This window comes from Equus asinus, chromosome 22 (genome assembly GCF_041296235.1).
Source record: "Equus asinus isolate D_3611 breed Donkey chromosome 22, EquAss-T2T_v2, whole genome shotgun sequence".
NCBI classification, from domain to species: Eukaryota; Metazoa; Chordata; class Mammalia; order Perissodactyla; family Equidae; genus Equus; species Equus asinus.
The window spans coordinates 51,423,742-51,445,394 of record NC_091811.1 but is presented as its reverse complement, the minus strand read 5'-3'; the positions used below and the strand labels follow the sequence as shown (position 1 = coordinate 51,445,394).

General features: G+C 36.4%; 1 protein-coding gene across 1 annotated transcript in view; it reads right to left on the bottom strand.

Moving 5' to 3' along the window:
- SPATS2 (spermatogenesis associated serine rich 2) overlaps positions 1-21,653 on the bottom strand; it is a 131,807-nt gene that overhangs the window by 54,536 nt on the left and 55,618 nt on the right. Inside the window, 1 exon segment of the mRNA XM_044755712.2 lies at positions 9,639-9,904. Coding sequence (XP_044611647.1) covers positions 9,639-9,663 — 25 coding nt within the window. The 5' untranslated portion in view covers positions 9,664-9,904.

Here is a 21,653-nt window from a genome sequence, read left to right as displayed (position 1 = left end):
TTAATGAGGACATGGATAAACTGGAACTCTTGTGCACTGTTGGTGGGAATGTAAAATGGTGTATCTGTTATGAAAAACAAAATGGCAGTTCCTCAAAAATTAAACCAATTAGCATATAGTCCAGCAATTCCACTTCTGGGTATATACCCAAAAGAATTGAAAGCAGGGATTTCAATGGATATTTGTACACTCATGCTCTCTGCAGCATTATTTACAATAATCAAAAGATGGAAATAAGCCAAGTGCCCATCTACAGATGAATAAACAAAATGTGGTGTATACACACACACACACACACACACACACACACACACGAAGGAATATTATTCAGTCTTAAAAAGGAAGAAAATTCTGACACATGCTACAACATGGACGAACTCTGAAGACATTATGCTAAGTGAAATAAGCCAGTCATAAAAGGACAAATAATATATGATTCTACTTAGTAAAGTTATTGAGAGTAGTCAAAGTCACAGGGACAGAAAGTAGGTTGGTGATTGCCAGGTGCTGGGGTAAGGGAGAATAGGGAGTTATTGTGTAGTGGATGCAGAGTTTCAGTTTTTCAAGATGAAAAGAGTTGGGGAGGGCAGGGGAGAGGAAGAGAGAAATATTTTGTCTATATGAGACAAAAACTAGCAAAGGAATTAAGTAATAGCACAGTACTACAGAATAGAGAAACATTCATGCATGATCAACTAAGAAATTCAAGTTAGCTATTTTAATGTTTCAGAGGTTTAAATATCAAATGTGGAGGTGTTCTGTAGCTGAATAGTTTTACAAGCGGGAAAAGAGGAAGAGAGAACTAAATTTAAATGCAAGATGAAGTCAACAAAAAAAGGTACATACTTGTGAATTTGATCTTAATGTGTAACCTGATATAGGTAGACATTGATAGGCAAACATAGTTTTTACATGTAGAAAAATATTAGCAAACCTGTTAAAAGGAGTCTTTTGTGCTATCCCTGGAGATAGCAATTCAGAATTTTCTTTTAATTTCCAGGATGATTCTGATATAAAGTCAAGTTTGGGAGACAAAGATTACCTGACAAAATAAAGACTCCTAAAATATAAAAAAACTATAATGGTTTGGTCTTATCCTTCTCTAGTCTCTAAAGGCTATTTACAGAGAAAATTAGGAACAATATAAGATATATTAGTAAGTTGTGGGAATCAGAACTAAGCCTATTCTGAACTTGGGTAACCCCCAGAGTTGTCTTTCTTTTATCCAGTGCTGGATTCAGAGATCAGGCAGGAAAAGGTAAAAAGTTATGCATATCTACCCCACTATAAATTCATATCATAAACCTAATAGGTTCTCAAATATTTGTCTTTGGTTCTACTCAAAGGTTCTTTTATCTATCTCATGATTTTTGACATTTGGATGTCTAACAAACAGCACACATAACCAACAGTCAAGTCTACAGGAGATTTTTAGCAGAAACATTTTTTACCTAATTAACTAGTGAGCCATATGAACCAGTAGGCTACTAAAGGTCTAAAGACCTGTACAGTGTTGCCATATTTAACTCAGTGCTATTCAAACTATCTATGACAAAGAACTAGTTGTTGTTGTTTTGTTTTAATTTCTAATCCTCTGAGGACCAATGCTTTTATAAAATACTGTAAAACTGGGCTTGAGGGCTAGGGTGGTGTGAAAAGGTTGGCAAGTCCTCTCCTTAAAACACAAGCACTAAACAAAACAAAACTGTCAAAAACAACCATTTCAGAGCTCTAGAAATCAATCAAAGGCCCACAACAAATTACTGAGAAACTGCTAGAGCCTTAAGTAAGAACTGTGGAATCTGTAGCCTTCTTGCCTGGGGCTGCTCCCATTTGCCTATCTCCAGCTCCCTGGAGAACAACAGCTTTACCAGGGCAGGACTAGACAGGAAATGAGTAGCTTTATTGCAGAAGGAGGCTAACTGGAGAGGAGGGCAAAACTCCATAGCCTGTCAGCTAAAGTGGAGAACTCAGGAGGAAATGAAGGGAAAAACTTGCTGCTTTGGTAGCCTGAGGTTGGAGTCTTGGTTGGGTGAGTGGTAAACAAATAGGAAATTTAACAGGGAAATCCTGGAAATGGAACAGCTATAAAAGTGCTAGATAAGCACCCTACACATCCCTAGCTAAATGAGAAACTATGCCCAGGGGAGAGCCAAGAGGCAGAAGAAAGTAAAAGTCAAAGCAAACTCGAGAACTGTCCGAACACTGAATGTGCCCCTCAACCCACATAGATGAATCAGCAGAGGATAAATGCCTATGGTTTTGAGATGTTGGAGCACAAGCTCAGTCTAAATCACTGGCTGATCACTAAACATTGCAGACACAGGGACAATCCCTAAAAAGCAAAGCAGAAAAATGAAAATCAGGATTTAAAAAATGTGCAGATACATTAGTGACTGTACACATAATAGAGGTAGATTCCTCAGTTTATGTCCAGGCTAACTATTTTTAAAATATGCTCAGAAAATTAAAAGAATCCAGAGTTAACATATTATCTAAACTATCCACTTAAAAAAAATAGGCTAAAAAAAGGGAGGAGGGAGTGACTCATACGTAGGAAAAAACAAATACCTGTCAATAGAAACTAACTCAGAAAGGGCCCAGTTAGTGGACTTAACAAAGACTTCAAAACAGCTAATAAAAATATATTCAAAGAATTAAAGGAAAATATGGTCACACTGAGTCAACAAATACAGAACCTCAAGAGAAACAGAAACTATAAAAAAGAACTAAAAACAAATTCTAATTGAAAATACAATACCCAAATGAAAAGTTCACTAGATAGATTTCACAGTAGATCTGAGATGGCAGAAGAAAGAATCAGTGAACTTGAAAAGAGATCAACAGAAATTAAACAATCTGAAGAGAAGAGGAAAAAAAGCTGAAGATTAATGAACAGAGCCTCAGTCACCCATGGGACCACATCAAGCTTACCAATATACATATCACAGGATTCCCAGGAAGAGAGGAGAGACAGTAAGGAGCAGGAAAAAAAATTTTGATGAAATATGACCAACATTTGATGAAATTCCCAAGAAATCCATACCAAGTTACATCATAGTTAAACTGCTAAAGACAAGGAGGAAATCTTGACAGCAAGAAAATAAAAACGACTCATCAGAAACAGGGGAACAACAATACGACCTATTCAGCGGAATGGCATATTCTAAGTGCCGAAAGAAAAATACTCTCAAAGAAGAATTCTCTATCCAGCAAAACTATCCTTCAAACATGAAGATGAAATAAAGACATCCCAGATTAAAAAAACCCAAAAACTTGAATCTATTCTTGTCAGACCTGCCCAACAAGAAAAGCTGAAGCAAATCTTTCAGGTTGAAAGGAAATAAAACCAGACAGTAACTCAAATCCAGAGGAAGGAATGAAGAACATGCAAAATGGTAACTATTTGAGTAAATATAAACAACTATGTATAAATTTTTATTTTCTTCTCCAAATTTCTTCAAAGAGCATAAGATTGTTTAAAGCAATAATTATAGCACTGTATTGTTGGGGTTATATCATACATAGATGTAATATATGTGAAAATAATAGTATGAAAGAGGGGGAGGGGAAATGAAGCTATACTGGAACAAAGTTAATATATTTTACCAAAATTAAGTATTAGCCTTAAGTAGCATGTGCTAACTTAAAGATGCATATTGCAATCCTACAGAAACCACTAATAAAACAACTATGTAAAAAAACACCTTGAGGGGCCAGCCTAGTGGTATAGTGGTTAAGTTCGCATGCTGCACTTCAGCAGACGGGGGTTTGCAGGTTCAGACGCTGGGTGTGGACCTACACACCGCTCATCAAGCCATGCTGTGGTGGCATTCCACATACAAAATAGAGGAAGACTGACGCAGATGTTAGCTCAGGGACAATCTTTCTCACTAAAAAAACCCCAATAAATAAATGAATAAATAAAAATTCAAAAACAGCTTGAAAGAAATCAGAGGAATTAAAACAATACACTAAAATTATATATATTTAACACAAAAGACGGCAATAAAGAAATGAAAGAGAAAAAAAACGAGACGTATAGAAAAGAGCAAATGGTAGACATAAACCCAATTACATTACATATGAATGGATTAAACGATCAAAAGGCAGAGTTGTGGGCCGACCTGGTGGCACAATGGTTAAGTGTGCACATTCTGCTTCAGTGGCCCAGGGTTCGCCGGTTCAGATCACAGGTGTGGACAAGGCACCAGTTGGCAAGCCATGCTGTGGTAGGTGTCCCACATATAAAGTAACGGAAGATGGGCATAGATGTTAGCTCAGGGCCAGTCTTCCTCAGCAAAAAGAGGAGGATTGGTAGCAGATGTTAGCTCAGGGCTAATCTTCCTCAAAAAAAAAAAAAAGGTAGAGTTGTTAAGGTGGATAAAAAAGTAAGATCCAACTATATGGTGTCTGCAAGAGACACCCCTTAGATCCAAAACACAAATAATTGAAAGTAAAAGGATGAAAGATATTCCCTGCAAACAGTAACTATAAGAGAGTTGGAATTATAGTATTATAGAACTATCAGAAAAACTAAAACTTTAAAGACAAGGAGTATTACTAGAGACAAAGGAGAACATTTCCTAATGATAAGAAAATCAATATATCAGCAAGATATAACATTTATAAATGTATATCTACTTAATAAGAGGTCCCAAATATGTGAATTAAAAGCTGACAGAATAGAAATGAAAAATACACAATTTGACAAATATAGCTGAAGATTTTAATACTTTCCTGTTAGTAAATGACAGAACAACTAAACAGAAAGTTCGTAAGGATATAGATGACTTTCTGAACATCATCATGATCACCCACTTTAATCTAACTGACATATATAGAACACTCCACCTAACAACAGATCACTATGCATTCTTTTTACGCATACATGGTACATTCTCCAGGACAAATCATATACTAGACAAACACATCACAAGAACAAAAAACTACAGACCAATATCCCTCATGAATACAGGTTTAAAACTCTGTAACAAAATATTAGCAAACAGAAACCAGTAACATAAAAAAGTGATTATACATCATGACCAAGTGGGATTTATACCAGGAATGCAGAATTGGCTTAACATCTGAAAATTAATTAATATAATACTCTATATTAATAAAGGACAAAACCACGCAATCATATGAATAGAACAGGTTTTCCTAACTTCAGCAGCATTGACATTTTGGGCCAAGCAATTCCTTGTTGTGAAGGGCTGTCCTGTGCACTGTAGGATGTTTACAGTACCCTGGACTCACTAGATGCCAGTAGCACCCTGCCTGTAAGTTGTGACCACCAAAAATGTCTCCAGACATTGCCAAATATCCCTTAGGGGCCAAAGTCATTCCCGTTTGAGAACCACTGAAGTAGATGCAGAAAAAACAGTTGACAAAATCCCAGTACCCATTCACATAAAAACTCAGCAAAATAGAAATAGAAAGAAACTTCCTTAAACTAATAAAGGGCATCTAGGACACACCCACAGCTAACATCATATTTAATGGTGAAACACTAACTTCTTCTCCTCAAAACTGAGAACAAGGCAAAAGATATCTGCTCTCACACTTCTTTGCAACAATGTAATGGAGGTTCAAGCCAAGGCAAAGGCAAGAAAAAAGAAACTACAGTCTCAGAACAGAAGAGGACATGATCTTGTATACTGAAAAAATAAGTTATCTACCTAAACTAAAAATCACATAAGATAGTCAACATTAGTCATTAAGAAAGTGCAAACTGGGGCTGGCCCAGTGGCATAGTGTTAAGTTCACATGTTCTACCTCAGCAGCCTGGGGTTTGCCAGTTTGGAACCTACATACTTCTCTCATCAAGCCACAGTGTGGAGGTGTCCCACATACAAAATAGAGGAAGATTGGCACAGATATTAGCTCATGGCCAATCTTCCTCACCAAAAAAAAAAGAAAGGGCAAATCAAAACCACAATGAGATACCATTACATACCTAATAAAATAGCTATAATAAAAAAGATTGACCATACCAAGTGTTGGCAAAGATATGGTGCATCCAAAACCCACATATATCACTGGTGGGATTGTAAAATGGTACAGCTACTTTGGAAAACAGTTTGGCAGTTTCTTGGAAAGTTGAACAATTCTACTCCTAGGTATCTTCCCAAGAGAAATGTAAACATATGCCCACACAAAGACTTGTAAACAAATGTTCATAATTTATAATTATTCATAATAGCCCAAACTGGAAATAATCCAAAAGAATAATCAGCTTCTGAGTGGATAAATAAAATGTGATATAACCTATGATACTGTAATATACTAAGAAATGTATATTTGGTCTTAATCCCCAGCTTCCAGCTAGAGCTCCCCAAATCTTTGTAATTTCCTAAGTGATAAAGGTGCTAGGAGCATCTTTCATTGTAATATTTAGTCTTTGACTCCAGTTCCTGACATACAGCTCCTAAAATCCCTCGAATTTCCTGGGTGATAGGAGTGTCTTTTGTCTAATGCAGCAATTGGTGGGTTCCTGGATAGTTTCAGGAGAAGAGCTGGTCACTAGAAAGTTAAGCCATGATTAGAAGCTTGGAACTTTAAGTCCCACCCCCATCCTCCAAGGAGCGGAGAGGAGCCAGAGATAGAGTTAATACTCAATCATGCCTATGTGATAAAGCCTCCATAAAAATCCCTAAAGTATGAGATTCAGAGAGCTTCTGGGTTGGTGAACACATCCATGTGCTGGGAGAGTAGCACATCCCAACTTCATGGGGACAGAAGCTCCTGTGCTTGGGACCCTTCCAGACCTCACCCTATATACCTCTCCATCTGGCTGTTCATCTGTATCCTTTATCATATCCTTTATTATATAAAAAATCAGTAAATGTAAGGGTTTCCCTGTGTTTTGTGAGTGTTAGAGCAAATTAGTGAACCTGAGGAATGAGTCATGGAAATTGCCCATTTGCAGCCATGTCAGACAGATGTGTGGGTAACCTGGGGACCCGCTACTTGCTACTGGTGTCTGAAGTGGGGGCAGTCTTGTGGGACTGAGGCCTTAACCTATGAGATCTGACGCTAACTCCAGGCAGATAGTGTCAGAATTGAGTTAAATTGTAGGACACTCAACTGGTATCAGAGAACTGGCTAGTGTGAGAAAAACAGCCACACATCTGGTCACAGAAATGTTATGAGTAGTAGAGTTTAAAAGAAATGGAGTTTTTCTTTTTCATAACCTTAAAACTAATCAGCAGTAAAAAGGAGCAAAGTACTGATACATTCAATAACATTGGTGAACCTCAAAAACAATGCACTAAGTAAAAAAAAGGCAGACACAAAAAATATATTGTATTAGTCTGTTTATATGAAACTTCTAGAAAAGCCAAACCAAAGAGACAGAAAGTAGATCAGTGTTTGCCTGGGGCTGAGGTTGAGAGCAGGAAATGACTGTAAACAGGTAAGGGAAAATTTTCTTGGGTAAGGAAAGCATTTTAAAACAGCATTGCGGTGTTGGTTGCAAAACTGCATAAATTTACTGAAAATAATCAAATTGTACATTTATAATGGGCAAATTTGATGATATTTAAATTATACCTCAATAAAACTGTTTTGAAAAGAGTTTGGATGTTGCAGCACTGTCAAGTTGCTATAAGAGTTTCTAAACACTCTCCTTTCTAAATACTTCTCCCGTTCACAGACAGACACCTGTCCATGGATCACACTCTAAGCAGCACAGATCTAACTGACTTCTGCCAGGTGTTAGCTAAAATGCTTCGAACAATCAATAGTTGCAATGAAACTGACCTTAATTTAATTTAAGCCATTCAAGTTTAACTCCACTAAATATTTCATTAAATAAGAAGTTTACAAGTATTACTGACAAAAGGAAAATATGGAATCATGGTCTATTGTGGAATAAAAACTAAACTCATTACAAAATGACACCTTATAAATGAGTTGTCACTAGAGAACAAAAGCTACCATGGTACCTCTCTTTTTAATGTATTATAAATAAGTGATTAAGTCAGTATAATTATTTGGACTAATAAAACCCCAAACAACAAAATTTTAAATATATAAATGAACACATGAGATAAAATTTTATAAGTATTTTGTACTTTTTTGGGTCTAAATATCAGGCATGATTATATGTATAGATTTGTTTCAGAGAAAATCCTAACAACATATAAGCTTTCTTTTGCTTAAAACTAAATGTAAATTGAAGTGTATTCAATCAAAATTTGTTAGCACTTAATGCCTATGATGTGGTCTAAAATATAAATTCATTTTATAGTAATTAGATACCAATTGCAAAAAGTAATTACACTTTTTTACAGCTCTGGCAAAACAGACATGAAATAAACCAAGATTCTAGTTTTAAAAAGGTCAAAGCAATCTGCTGAAGTTAACTTTTTAAGGAAAAATTAAATGCTAAACTTTTTTAGATGAAATTATTTTATTTTAAAGCCTGGAATTCTATTTTTATTAGTTTTCTCATTTACAAGAGGAAAACAGATACTCAATGTTTCAAGTGTAACTGGGAAAAAAAGCAAACTGAATTATGAGGACTAAGAAGAAACAAACTAGGGTTATAAAAACTCTGCAGTTGATAAATCTCATTCCACAGAACAGTTCCGCTTCTACTAATCTAATCATTCCTTAGAACTCAGATTTTCTTTATACAGATTTACTAAACAATGAAACTACAGCTTTTAAAACCACAAGCAGCCCTGGTATTTTATTTTCTTATAATGAAGTTTTTGAAGTGCCAAGTCAAAATTAAGCTTAAAAGCATTTCCTTCCTATTTAATACATGAGACCTGGATCTATAGGTTTGTGTTGAAGTAAAGAACATTAACTTTAAACTGAAAATCAAAGTGAATGAGGGGGAAAAATCCAGGATAGCTATGGATAGCTATGGTCATTCTTTTTACAAATATATTCCAGCTACGGATGTATAATAGTTCTAGTACTATTGTTAAATTTATCAATTTTGCAACTATTGTTAAATTTATCAATTTTGCAACTATTCTAGGAAAGTTGAAAAAGTGTTTTCATAGAGTCTTTGTCGTCCTTTCCCTCCTCATAAGTATTCTTGCTATTTTTTGACTCTTTGCACCCTATATTTTACTTGAGACAAGAAGCAAGAGTAATAATCCCGGAAGGAAAGCCAAAGAAAGAATCAAAAACTGGAAGCGCTTACTCTTGCTTCATTTCCTGTCTCCAATGAAACATCAAGTACAGGATAGCGAATATCCTGCAGTAAGTTATCTCCCACCACCCCCCATAACATATGTTCAGTGTCCAAAAAGTGCATTTTCAAGATGCATTTGGCTTTCCTGCAGGTATATCCCACTTTAATAGGTTTATAAGAGAAGAAAAGCAATTGTTATATGAATCAATTCCCAAACTAGTAACACACAAAGCTATAATGTAATACCCACAAACAGTTAAAGAGACAAAAGATCAAGCTGTGAATGTTCTGTACTCTTCTAAAATTAACTGCAGTCATGACAGACAGATAAGTTATAACTATCAGTACTAACGCAGTAGGTGAGGGAAAGTATAAACATCCAAAACACACTCAGAGAACATTTTGTAAATATGTAGATATAAATAGTAATTACTACTCCACAACTATGCTGTCAACAATTTACACCCCCTTGTAATCTTACCCTTCTGGTTCTGTTTCCTAGACATTGCAGTTTCTTTGATCTCAAAAAATGCAGAAGAAAAGTATCCTTTCCCCTTGTCTGGGTCTGAGTGCAGTTATCTGATTTAAAAGTAGGCAACAGAAGATTGTGGTTGGAGGTGGTAAATACAAAATCCTGGTTATTTGAAACTCTGCTCACTAGCTGTTGATCTCCTTTCCTTCTCTTGTATCAATTTCTTGTCAGGAAGTATCATTGCAGATATTCCCGTCTCTTTTTCCAGGGAGATTCTGGAAGGAAAAACACACACACATTCACCATTACAGTCATGGCTATCTGAATAAAATTTCTGAGAGACATCCACAGGTTTTATTTTGTATTTTTTCCAGACGAAACTTGCTATTAAAAGAAAAGTAATCTAGAAAGAATGTAGCTATAAAAAGCAATATTTTGCACCTTAAGAAAGTTTAATCATAAAATCAAACTATCTTTTAAGTTCAGAAAGTATGTTTTCTTAGTCTTATCTTTTGTACTTATCCTAAATATCTTATCCCCATCTCTGCTTCACAAACTAAAATATTACCTCTTATCACTCCCTAAGATCTTTCTTACCACCCGCTCTTCCTGCCCAAATCAAGGGTCTTTTTCTCTTCCTCCAGAATTTCTTACATCTAACCTCTCCTCAGGTTTCCCAGATCAAATACAGCTGCAAGAAACTTGGGTGGTGGGGGAGGTGAGTTGGGAGAGCACAAAGGAATTTACATAAGGAAAACCGAAACATCAAAATTGAATTAGTCAATACTGCAGGAAGCTTCTATAAGTTGTAAAGATACAAATGCTATCTTTTCCACATTACTAAACTTTTTAAAAAATACATGCCCAAGATTTCTGGGTAAAGAAAGCATGATGAGGATCATAGAACTCCTATGCCTGGATACCTGACAGAAAAACATTTTAAAAAACGCAACCCAAGAAGGAAACAAGAGTAACCTTATATGAAATACTTTCCAATGTGGAAAGAGGAAAATGAAGAAATGAGTAGATAGCCCTGGGAAAGTTAAAAAAAAAAAAAATCCATCAACAGTAAGAGCCTCCAAGTATAAAGAGAACAGATTGGTGATTGCCTGAGGCATTGGGTGGGTAAAACAGGTGAAAAGGGTCAAAAGGTTCAAATTTCCAGTTATAAAATGAATTTGGTCATGGGGATGTAATGTACAGCATGGTGACTATAGTTAATAATACTGTACTGCATATTTGAAAGTAGCTAAGAGAGTGGATCTTGAAAGTTCTCATCACAAGAAAAAAACTGTATGGTGACAGATGTTAACTGGACATTTGTGGCTGATCATTTTGTAATATATACAAATACTGGATCATTATGTAGTATGCTTGAAAATAATATAGTCTTATGTCAATTATACCTCAAAAAAAGGAGTAAGAGCCTCTACAAAACAATATGGGACCTCAGGAAATGCCAGCTGAACCTCTGGAGCTTATCATCTTCCATTCTTCCAATTAGAAGAATCAGGCAAAGGCTATGGAACTTACCACTGGATAGAGTGGGCCTGATAAAAAACATTTTATGACAGTTTAGAAGAAAGAACAGAATTCAGATCTAGAAAAAGGATTAAACTGTGCACTGGCAAGCTCTTCCCTACCATCGTGTCCTCAGCTTAAAGAAAAGAGACTGAAAGCAACAATCAACAACAAACCATAGTTGATGGCAGAATTGGGTGGGGAAAGGTCCAAATAAGGTGGGAAATATATCAAAGATGTTTCATCTGTACTCTGTAACTACAAACAAAAGGTGTAAACAGAGCTGTCCACATAACACATAAAGAAGATAAATAAAAATGACATAGCAACTATCAAATCTCCTCTAACAAAAGAGACAGACAATGAGAAAAAAGAAATTACCACACAGCAAAGAACCCAATTTGGAAAACATAACCCTCAAAACCAAAGGCAGATTCCCCCTTGAATATTTATTTGAATGCTTCAAATAAGAATCTAGATGCAATAAAATAAGAGCTAGAAAATGATAAAAATAAAATGAAAAGACAGCAAAAATTTAAAAACAGAATAGATACAATGAAAAAAACTGAGGAGATACTAGCAGCCACACACCAGAAAGAGAGATTCCAGATTTCGTCTAGGCAAGTTACTTAAAAGCCAACCAAGTAACAAAGCAACAATAACCCTCAGAAGGGGAAAACAATCAGACTCCAAAGTTGCTACTATATATTATGTAAAATGTCCAGTTTGAACAAAAATTTCACACATGAAAAGATGCAGCCAAATGTGACCCAAACTCAGGAGGAAAAAAAACCTCACAGAATTGAAAATATGCCTGAGTAAGTCCAAATGCCAGATTTACCAAACTACTTCAAATTGCTTTAAAGGACTAAAGAAAAACATGAGACAACATAGATAATCTCAAACAAATAGAAAATCTCAACAAAAAGAAATCATAAAAAAAGGGATAAATAGAAATCCTAGAATTGAATACTGAAGTAGAAGAAAAAATACCACAAAACTTGAAAAAGAGTAATAGAAATTATCTAATCTAAAGAGAGAGAAAAGAATTAAAAAAACAACACAGCACCAGGCCCAGAGGCAGCGTAGTGAGTGATTAAGTTTGGGTGCTCTGCTTTGGTGGCCTGGGGTTCACAGGTTCTGATCCCAGGCACAGACCTAGCATTGCTTGTCAAGCCACTCTGTGGCAGTATCCCACATAAAATACAGGAAGATTGGCACACCTGTTAGCACAGCGCCAATCTTCCTCAAGCAAAAAAAAAAAGAGGAAGAGTGGCAACAGATGTTAACTCAGGGTCAATCGTCCTCTATCACACACACACACAAATCAAAACCAAAAACAACATAGAGCCTCACAGACCTAAGGAACAATGTCAAGTGTACCAACATATAGAGCCTCAGAGACCTAAGGAACAATGTCAGGTGTACCAACATACATGAATTAAGAGTTCCAGAAGAAGTGGAGAGACAGAGAAGACAGAAATAATGACCAAAAATAATGCAAACTGATATTTTTTAAAAAGTTACCTACAGACTCAAGAAGCTTAATGAATCACAACTACAATAAACACAAAGCGATCAATATCTACACATATAGCAAAACTGATGGAAGCCCAAAACAGAAAATCTTGAAAGCAGCAAACCCCACCCCCCATAACTCATCATTTACAAGGAAGCAACAAATAACTACTGGCTAACTTCTCATCAGTAACAAGAAAGGCCAGAAGACAGTGAAAGGATATATTCAAAATGTTTAAAGAAAAATCGTCAAGCAAGAATTTTATATCCAGCAAAACTATCTTTCAAAAATGAAGGTGAAATAAAGACATTCCCAATGACTTAGAGAATCCATTGCTAGCAAACCTGACATACAAGAAATACTAAAGCAAGTCTTTAGGGCTGAAAGGAAATGACAACCAGATGGTTAACTTGAATCTACATAAAGAAATGAAAAGCACTGGACAAAGTAAATATATGGGTAAATTTAAAAGATTGTATAAATGTAAATTTTTTACTTTCTCCTCTTAAATTATTTAAAAGACAAGACTGTATTAAGCAGTAATAATAATACTGTGTTATTGGCTTTATAACAAATATAGATGTAACATATATGACAACAATTGTACAAAGCAGGGGGAAAGAAAAGTTATCTTACAGAATTAAACTAGTATGAATCTAAAGTAAACTGTGATAAGTTAAGATGCATTTTATAATGTCCAGAGCAAGCATTATGAAAATAACTCACCACCTAGAAGCCTCTGCATTTTAAATTATCTGATAATTAAATTATTACCAGATCAATTACTTCCACTTTGCCACTTGGCAGGTAGGTCACTGTTTCTTTTCACAGCATTAATGAACCCATTCACTTTTTTTTTTTTAAAGATTTTTTATTTTTTTCCTTTTTCTCCCCAAAGCCCCCCAGTACATAGTTGCATATTCTTCCTTGTGGGTCCTTCTAGTTGTGGCATGTGGGATGCTGCCTCAGCGAGGTTTGATGAGCAGTGTCGTGTCCGTGCCCAGTATTCGAACCAACGAAACACTGGGCCGCCTGCAGCAGAGTGTGCCAACTTAGCCACTCAGCCACGCAGCCAGCCCCCCATTAAATTTTTATCCATCTAATTAAGACTGTGAGTTACAGATCACATTCTTAAACTGGCTTAGTGTACAGGCAACTCAGGCTCTATTAAACAAACTATGCGACATTAGGTATTTCTCAGTGAAAAACAATGTTGAATTTCTCCTGAATTTTCATCCTGTTGTTGCAAGAGTGGTAACTTTGTTCTTTTTATTTTTTGGAAAAGAAATAACAGACTCATAGAGGGTATACTGTATCCAAGGTGGTGTTTCATTCTTAACATACTTAAAGTCTGGAGACTTAAAATTACACTAAATAAGAATGGATTAAAGACTCCACTCAAAAATACAAACTGGGGGCCGGCTCCGTGCCCAAGTGGTTAAGTTCACACGCTCTGCTGCGGCAGCCCAGGGTTGGGATCCTGGGCGCGGACATGGCACCGCTCATCAGGCAACGTTGAGGCGGCATCCCACAACCCACAACTAGAAGGACCTGCAACTAAGATATACAACTGTGTACAGGGGGGGTTTGGGGAGATAAAGCAGAAATAAATAAACAAATAAATAAATAAAATTTAAAAAATAGAAATTGTTTTATTGAATGGAAAAGAAGGCTGCAACTATACGCTATCTACAAAAGACATACTATAGATTCACACACACAGAGACTGAAAGTAAAAGGATGGAAAAATCAAGCAAAGAGTAACAGTAAGAGAGCTTAATGTAAGATAAAATAGACTTTAAGACAAAAAATATTACTAGAGACAAAGGCATATATCATTATGATAGAACAGTCATGATATCAGGAACATATAACAATTACAAATGTATATTCAATGAATAATAGAGACCTAAAATATATGAAGTAAAAATGGACAGAACTGAAAGAATAGTCACTTCAACAATAATTGAAGACTTCAATACCCAACTCTCAATAATTGATTAAAACCCAGACAGAAAATCAAGAATACTCTATACAACAAGAAAAGAATACACATTCTTTTCAAATACACATGGAACATTCTCCAGAAGTGATAATATACTAGGTCAAAGGTCAGCAAGCTATAGCCCAAGGGTTAAATCTGGTCCTACTGTCGGTTTTTAAAAATAGTTTTATTCTAACACAGCCAGCTTATTAGTTTCTGTACTGTGTATGGCTCCTTTTGCACTACAACAGCCTAGATGAGTAGTTGCAACAGAGACCATACAGCTCACAAAGCCTAAAATATTTACTATGTGGTCCTTTACAGAAAAAGTTTGTCAAATCCTGTGACAGGCCACAAGAAATCTTTAATACATTTAAAAGGACTGAAATCATATAAAACAGGTTCTCTAACAACAGAATTAGATTAAAAATCTACAGTGGAGGTGCCGGCCCGTGGCCAAGTGGTTAAGTTTGTGTGCTCTGCTTCGGCGACCCAGGGTTTTGCCAGTTCGAATCCTGGGCATGGACATGGCACCATTCATCAAGCCATGCTGAGGCAGCATCCCACATGCCACAACTAGAAGGACCCACAACTAAAAAAAAAAAAAATAGAACTATGTACCAGGGGCTTTGGGAGAAAAAAGAAAAATAAAATCTTAAAAAAAATCTACAGAGGAAAGAAGTCTAGGAAATCTCCAGATGTGTCCAAATGAAACTACATACTTCTAAGTAATCCATAGACCAAAAGAAAAAACTGTGTAAATGAAATTAGAAAATACTTTGAACTGAAAGAAAAAGAAACCGTAAGATATTAGCAGAAGGAAATAATAAAAATTAGAGAAGAAATAAATCAAATTGAACCAAAAAAGACAGTAGAAAGGATCAATGAAACTAGGAGCTGATTCTTTGAGAAGATAAACAAAATTAACAGACTCTTAGCCAGACTCACTAAGAAAAAAAGAGAGAAGGCTCAACAGATAAAATTAAAAATGAAAGAGGAAAAATTACAACAGATACCACAGAAATACAAAGAATTACAAGAGAATACTATGAAAGACTACATGCCAACAAAGTGGACAACCTAGAAGAAATGGACAAGTTCTTAGACTCATACAACCTCCCAAAACTAAATTAAGAAATCGAGAATCTGAATAGACCAATCACAAGCAACGAGACTGAAAGAGTAATCAAAAACCTCCCAAAAAACAAAAGTCCAGGTCCATATGGCTTCTCTAGAGAATTCTACCAAACATTCAAAGAAGATTTAACACCCGTTCTTCTCAAACTATTCCAAAAAATTGAAGAAGATGGAATACCTCCTAACACATTCTACGAGGCTGATATCACCCTGATACGAAAGCCAGATAAGGACAACAGAAAGAAGGAGAATTACAGGCCAATACTGCTGATGAATATAGATGCAAAAATCCTCAACAAAATACTGGCAAACCCAATACAGCAACCCATTAAAAAGATCATACACCATGATCAAGTGGGATTTATATCAGGGACACAGAGATGCTTCAACATCCACAAATCAATCAATGTGATACATCACATTAACAAAACGAAGAATAAAAAGCACATGATCTTCTCAATACATGCAGAGAAAACATTTGACAAGATCCAACATTCATTTATGATAAAAACTCTAAATAAAATGGGTATAGAAGAAAAGTACCTCAACATAATAAAGGCCATCTATGACAAACCCACAGCCAACATCATACTCAATGGGGAAAAACTGAAAGCCATCCCTGTGAGAATAGGAACAAGACAAGGGTGCCCATTCTTGCCACTCTTATTCAACTTTGTATGGAGGTATTGGCCAGAGCAATTAGGCAAGAAAAAGAAACAAAAGGAGTCCAAATAGGCAATAAGAAGTGAAACTCTCACTGTTTGCAGATGACATGATTTTATATATAGAAAACTCTAAAGAATCCATCAAAAAACTATTAGAAATAATCAACAACTACAGCAAAGTTGCAGGGTACAAAATCAACTTACAAAAATCAGTTAGATTTCTACACTCCAATAACACACTAACAGAAAGAGAACTCAAGAATACAATCCCTGGGGCTGGCCCCATGGCGGAGTGGTTAAGTTCACACGCTCCGCTGCAGGCAGCCCAGTGTTTCGTTGGTTGGAATCCTGGGCGTGGACATGGCACTGCTCATCAAACCACGCTGAGGCAGCGTCCCACACGCCACAACTAGAAGGACCCCCAAAGAAGAATATACAACTATGTACTTGGGGGGCTTTGGGGAGAAAAAGGAAAAAAATAAAATCTTTAAAAAAAAAAAAAGAATACAGGGGCTGGCCCCGTGGCCGAGTGGTTAACTTCGCACGCTCCGCTGCAGGCGGCCCAGTGTTTCCTTGGTTCGAATCCTGGCGCGGACATGGCACTGCTCATCAGACCACGCTGAGGCAGCGTCCCACATGCCACAATTAGAAGAACCCACAACGAAGAATACACAACTATGTACCGGGGGGCTTTGGGGAGAAAAAGGAAAAAATAAAATCTTTAAAAACAAAACAAAAAAAAAGAATACAATCCCATTTACAATCGCAGCAAAAAGATTAAAATATCTAGGAATAAATTTAACCAAGGAGGTGAAAGAACTATACAATAAAAACTGTAAGACATTTCTGAAAGAAATCAATGATGACAAAGAAATGAAAAGATATTCCATGCACATGGATTAGAAGAATAAATATAGTTAAAATAGCCATACTACCTAAAGCAATCTACAGATTCAATGCAATCTCAATCAGAATCCCAATGACATTCTTCAGGGAAACAAAACAAAGAATCCTAAAATTCATATGGGGCAACAAAAGATCCCAAACAGCTAAAGTAATTCTGAGAAAAAAGAACAAAGCTGGAGGCATCACAATCCCTGACTTCAAAATATACTACAAAGCTATAGTAATCAAAACAGCATGGTATTGGTATAAAATCAGACACAAAATGGAACAGAATTGAAAGCCCAGAAATAAAACCACACATCTATGGACAGCTAGTTAATCCTCAACAAAGGAGCTAAGAATATATAATGGAGAAAGGAAAGTCTCTTGAATAAATGGTGCTGGGAAAACTGGACAGCAACATGCAAGAGAATGAAAGTAGACCATTATCTGTCGCCATACACAAAAATTAACTCAAAATGGATCAAAGACTTGAAAGTAAGACCTGAAACCATAAAACTCCTAGAAGAAAATATAAGCAGTACCCTCTTTGACATTGGTCTTAGTAGGATCTTTTCGAATACCATGTCTACTAGGACAAGGGAAACAAAAGAAAAAATAAACAAGTGGGACTTCATCAGAAGACTAAAGAGCTTCTACAAGGCAAAGGAAACCAGGAACAAAACAAAAAGACAACCCACCAACTGGGAGGAAATATTTGCAAATCATATATCCAACAAGGCGTTAATGTCCAAAATATATAAAGAACTCACACAACTGAACAACAACAAAACAAAAAACTTGATCAAAAAATGGGCAGAGGATATGGATAGACATTTTTCCAAAGAAGATTACAGGTGGTCAACAGGCACATGAAAAGATGTTCAACATCACTAATCATCAGGGAAATGCAAATCAAAACTACACTAAGATATCACCTTACACCCATTAGAATGGCTATAATCACCAAGACAAAAAAACAACAAATGTAGGAGAGGATGTGGAGTAAAGGGAACCCTTATACACTGATGGTGGGATTGCAAACTGGCGCAGCCACTACAGAAAACAGAATGGAGATTTCTCAAAAAATTAAAAATAGAAATACCATATACCCCAGCTATCTCACCAGTGGGTATTTACCCAAAGAACTTGAAATCAACAATTCAGAGACTTATGCACCTCTATGTTCATTGCAGCATTATTCGTTATAGCCAAGAAGTGGAAGCAACCCCAGTGCCCACCAACTGACGATTAGATAAAGAAGATGTGGTGTATAGCTACAATAGAATACCATATAGCCATAAAAAAAGATAAAATCATCCCATTCGCAACAACATGGATGGACCTTGAGGGTATTACATTAAGCAAAATAAGCCAGATAACGACAGACTAACACTGGATGATTTCACTCATATGTGGAAGATAAATTAACACGTGGACAAAGAAAACAGTTTAGTGGTCACCAGAGGGCAAAGAGATTGGGGGTGCGCACAAAGGGTGAAGGAGCACACTTACCTGGTGACAAATAATAATGTACAACTGAAATTTCACAATGTTATAACCTATGATAGCCTTAAAAAATCATATTCCCATAAAAAAAAGGACAAGGCCAGACAGCTTCTACCAAATATTTTCAGAAGAAATACTATCAATTCTTCACAAAACTTTTTATAAAATAGAAGAACACTCCCTAGTTAATTCTATGAGGACTATTAATAGGCAGAATTCTAAATCTATCTCCTCAAGATTTCTGTTCCCTAGTTAATACACCAAACATAATCTAGGAAATGCTGTAAAGGGACTGTGCAGTTCTAATTAAGGTTATAGACTTTAAAATAACGAAATGAGCCTAGATTATCGGGATGGGCCCAATCTAAAAGCATGAGCCCTTAAAAGGTGAGAAATTTCTCTGGTTGGAGTTCAGAAGGCTACATCTCGGAAAGGTGACAGAAGGAAAAGTCAGGGGGATCTGAAGTGTGAGAAGAACATGACCAGTCATTACTGGCTATGAGGCAGGAAATGAAAGTGACCTCTAGAGCTCAGAATGACCATGGCGTGGCAAGAGCCAGCAAGGAAACAAGAACCTTAGTCCTATAATCACATGGAACTGAATTCTGCCAACAGCCTGAACGAGCCTGAAAAAAAAAGTCATTTCCTCAGAGAAGCCTTCTCTGATCATCCTAACTAAAACAGCAGCCCCTGACACTCCCAATTCCCTTACCCTGTTTTATTTTTTTCTACAATACTTATTACTGCCTAGCATATAAACTATGTATTTGTTTACTGTCCTCTTTCCCCAAGAGAAAGTAAACTTCTTGCGGACAGCAACTTTGATTACCTTATCATTCTTGTGTCTCTGGGCCTAGAACTATACCTGCCACATAGTAGATATGCAATAAATCTGTTGGCTGACTGACAGACTGAAGAGTACCCCCGACTATGGCGGTTACATGGGCAAGTTCACTTTGTAATTAACGGTTCATGAAGCTATACAGTTACAGTGTGTGCATTTTCCTGTATTTATTAAAAAGTTTATAAAGAGATTCAACATTATTACTCATCAGAGAAATGCAATGTAAACATTACACACACTGAAATGGCTAAAATTAAAGGAGGATATGGACCAACTAGAATTCTCATATAATGCTGGTGGGAATGTAAAATGGGACAACCACTTTGGAAAACTGTCTGGAAGTTACTAACAAATTTAAATATATGTCTACCCTATGACCTAGCAATTTCATACCTGGGCATATAATATATGCAAAAGAAAGAAGTACATATGTCTACAAACAAGAACATTAACAGCAGCTTTATTCACAACAGCTCCAATCTGGAAACAAGAGAATGGAAAAATTGTGGTATATTAATAAAACAGAATACTACTCTGCAATAAAAAAAATAATAAACCATTGCTTCATACAACAACACAGATATACCTTGTAGGCATTACATTAATCCAAGAAGCCATACCCAAAGAGTACATGCTGTATGGTTCTATTTATATGAAGCACAAGAGCAGGCAAAAATAATATCTGATGATAGAAGTCAGAATAATGGTTACCTCTGGAGGGAGGGTGTCCCTCTTAGAATGAACATGAGGAAAATTTCTGAGGAGGAAAATGTTCTATATCTTGACCTGGCTGGTACTTACATGGGTGCATACATATGTAAAAATTCATTGAGCTATACTCAAGATTTGTGTATTTTACTACAAAAGTAAAACTTCAAAACCTTTTAAAATTTTTCTATAAAAAACTAGGGGAAAAAACCCAAATAACACTCTTGACCAAGCTAGTCACACATAAGAAACCACTCAGTCAAGTATTTTTCCAAAATGAGAACGAAAGGTAGGTAATACTACATTGCATTAATTAAATTGAAGTTTGAAATGTGGGAAAACTAGCAATCAATAATGGATGGACAGAGGACACCCGGTGGCTGATTGGTTAAAAGTTCATGCACTCCGCTTCAGGGCCCCAGGGTTTTGCCGAGTTAGATCCTGGGCGCAGACAAGGCACTGCTCATCAGGCCATGCTGAGGCAGCGTCTCCCATAGCACAACCAGAAAGACCTACACCTGGAATATACAACTATGTACTGGAGGACTTTGGGGAGAAGAAGAAGAAGAAAAAAAGATTGGCAACAGATGGTAGCTTAGGTGCCAATCTTTAAAAAAAAAAAAAAAAACCAGGGGGCTGGGCCCATGGCCAAGTGGTTAAGTTTGTGCGCTCCACTTTGGCGGCCCAGGGTTTTGCCCGTTTGGATCCTGGGTGCGGACATGGCACCGCTCGTCAGGCCACGTTGAGGCTGCATACCACATGCCACAACTAGAAGGACCCACAACTAAAATATACAACTATATACTGGAGGGATTCGGGTAGAAAAAAGCAGGAAAACAAAAAAAGATTGGCAACAGTTGTTAGCTCAGGTGCCAATCTTTAAAAACAAATAAATAAAAAATAAACAAATAATGGATGGATGGATTGAAAAGAACATAAAAATGATTCAATCTGGATGTTTATATTAATTTGCTGCTGCTTATTAAATAGTAAAGCAAATTCAAAATGGTCAGTCTTGGATTAGTTACCTCTGTGAACTAGAGCTTAAAGCTAAGAAAACCAGTGAACCAGATTCCATCATCAGTCGGCTTTGCTCTAAAGAAGTCTGTGGTCACAGACCACACCCCTAGTACCAGCTATGCAAACATATGTCACTGGTTCCTAGGCACCCTGAGCTAGAGGGTACAGCTCAGTGACTCTCAAGGTGGGGAAATGGGAAGAGCACGGACATACACAGTTTTAAAACCTATTA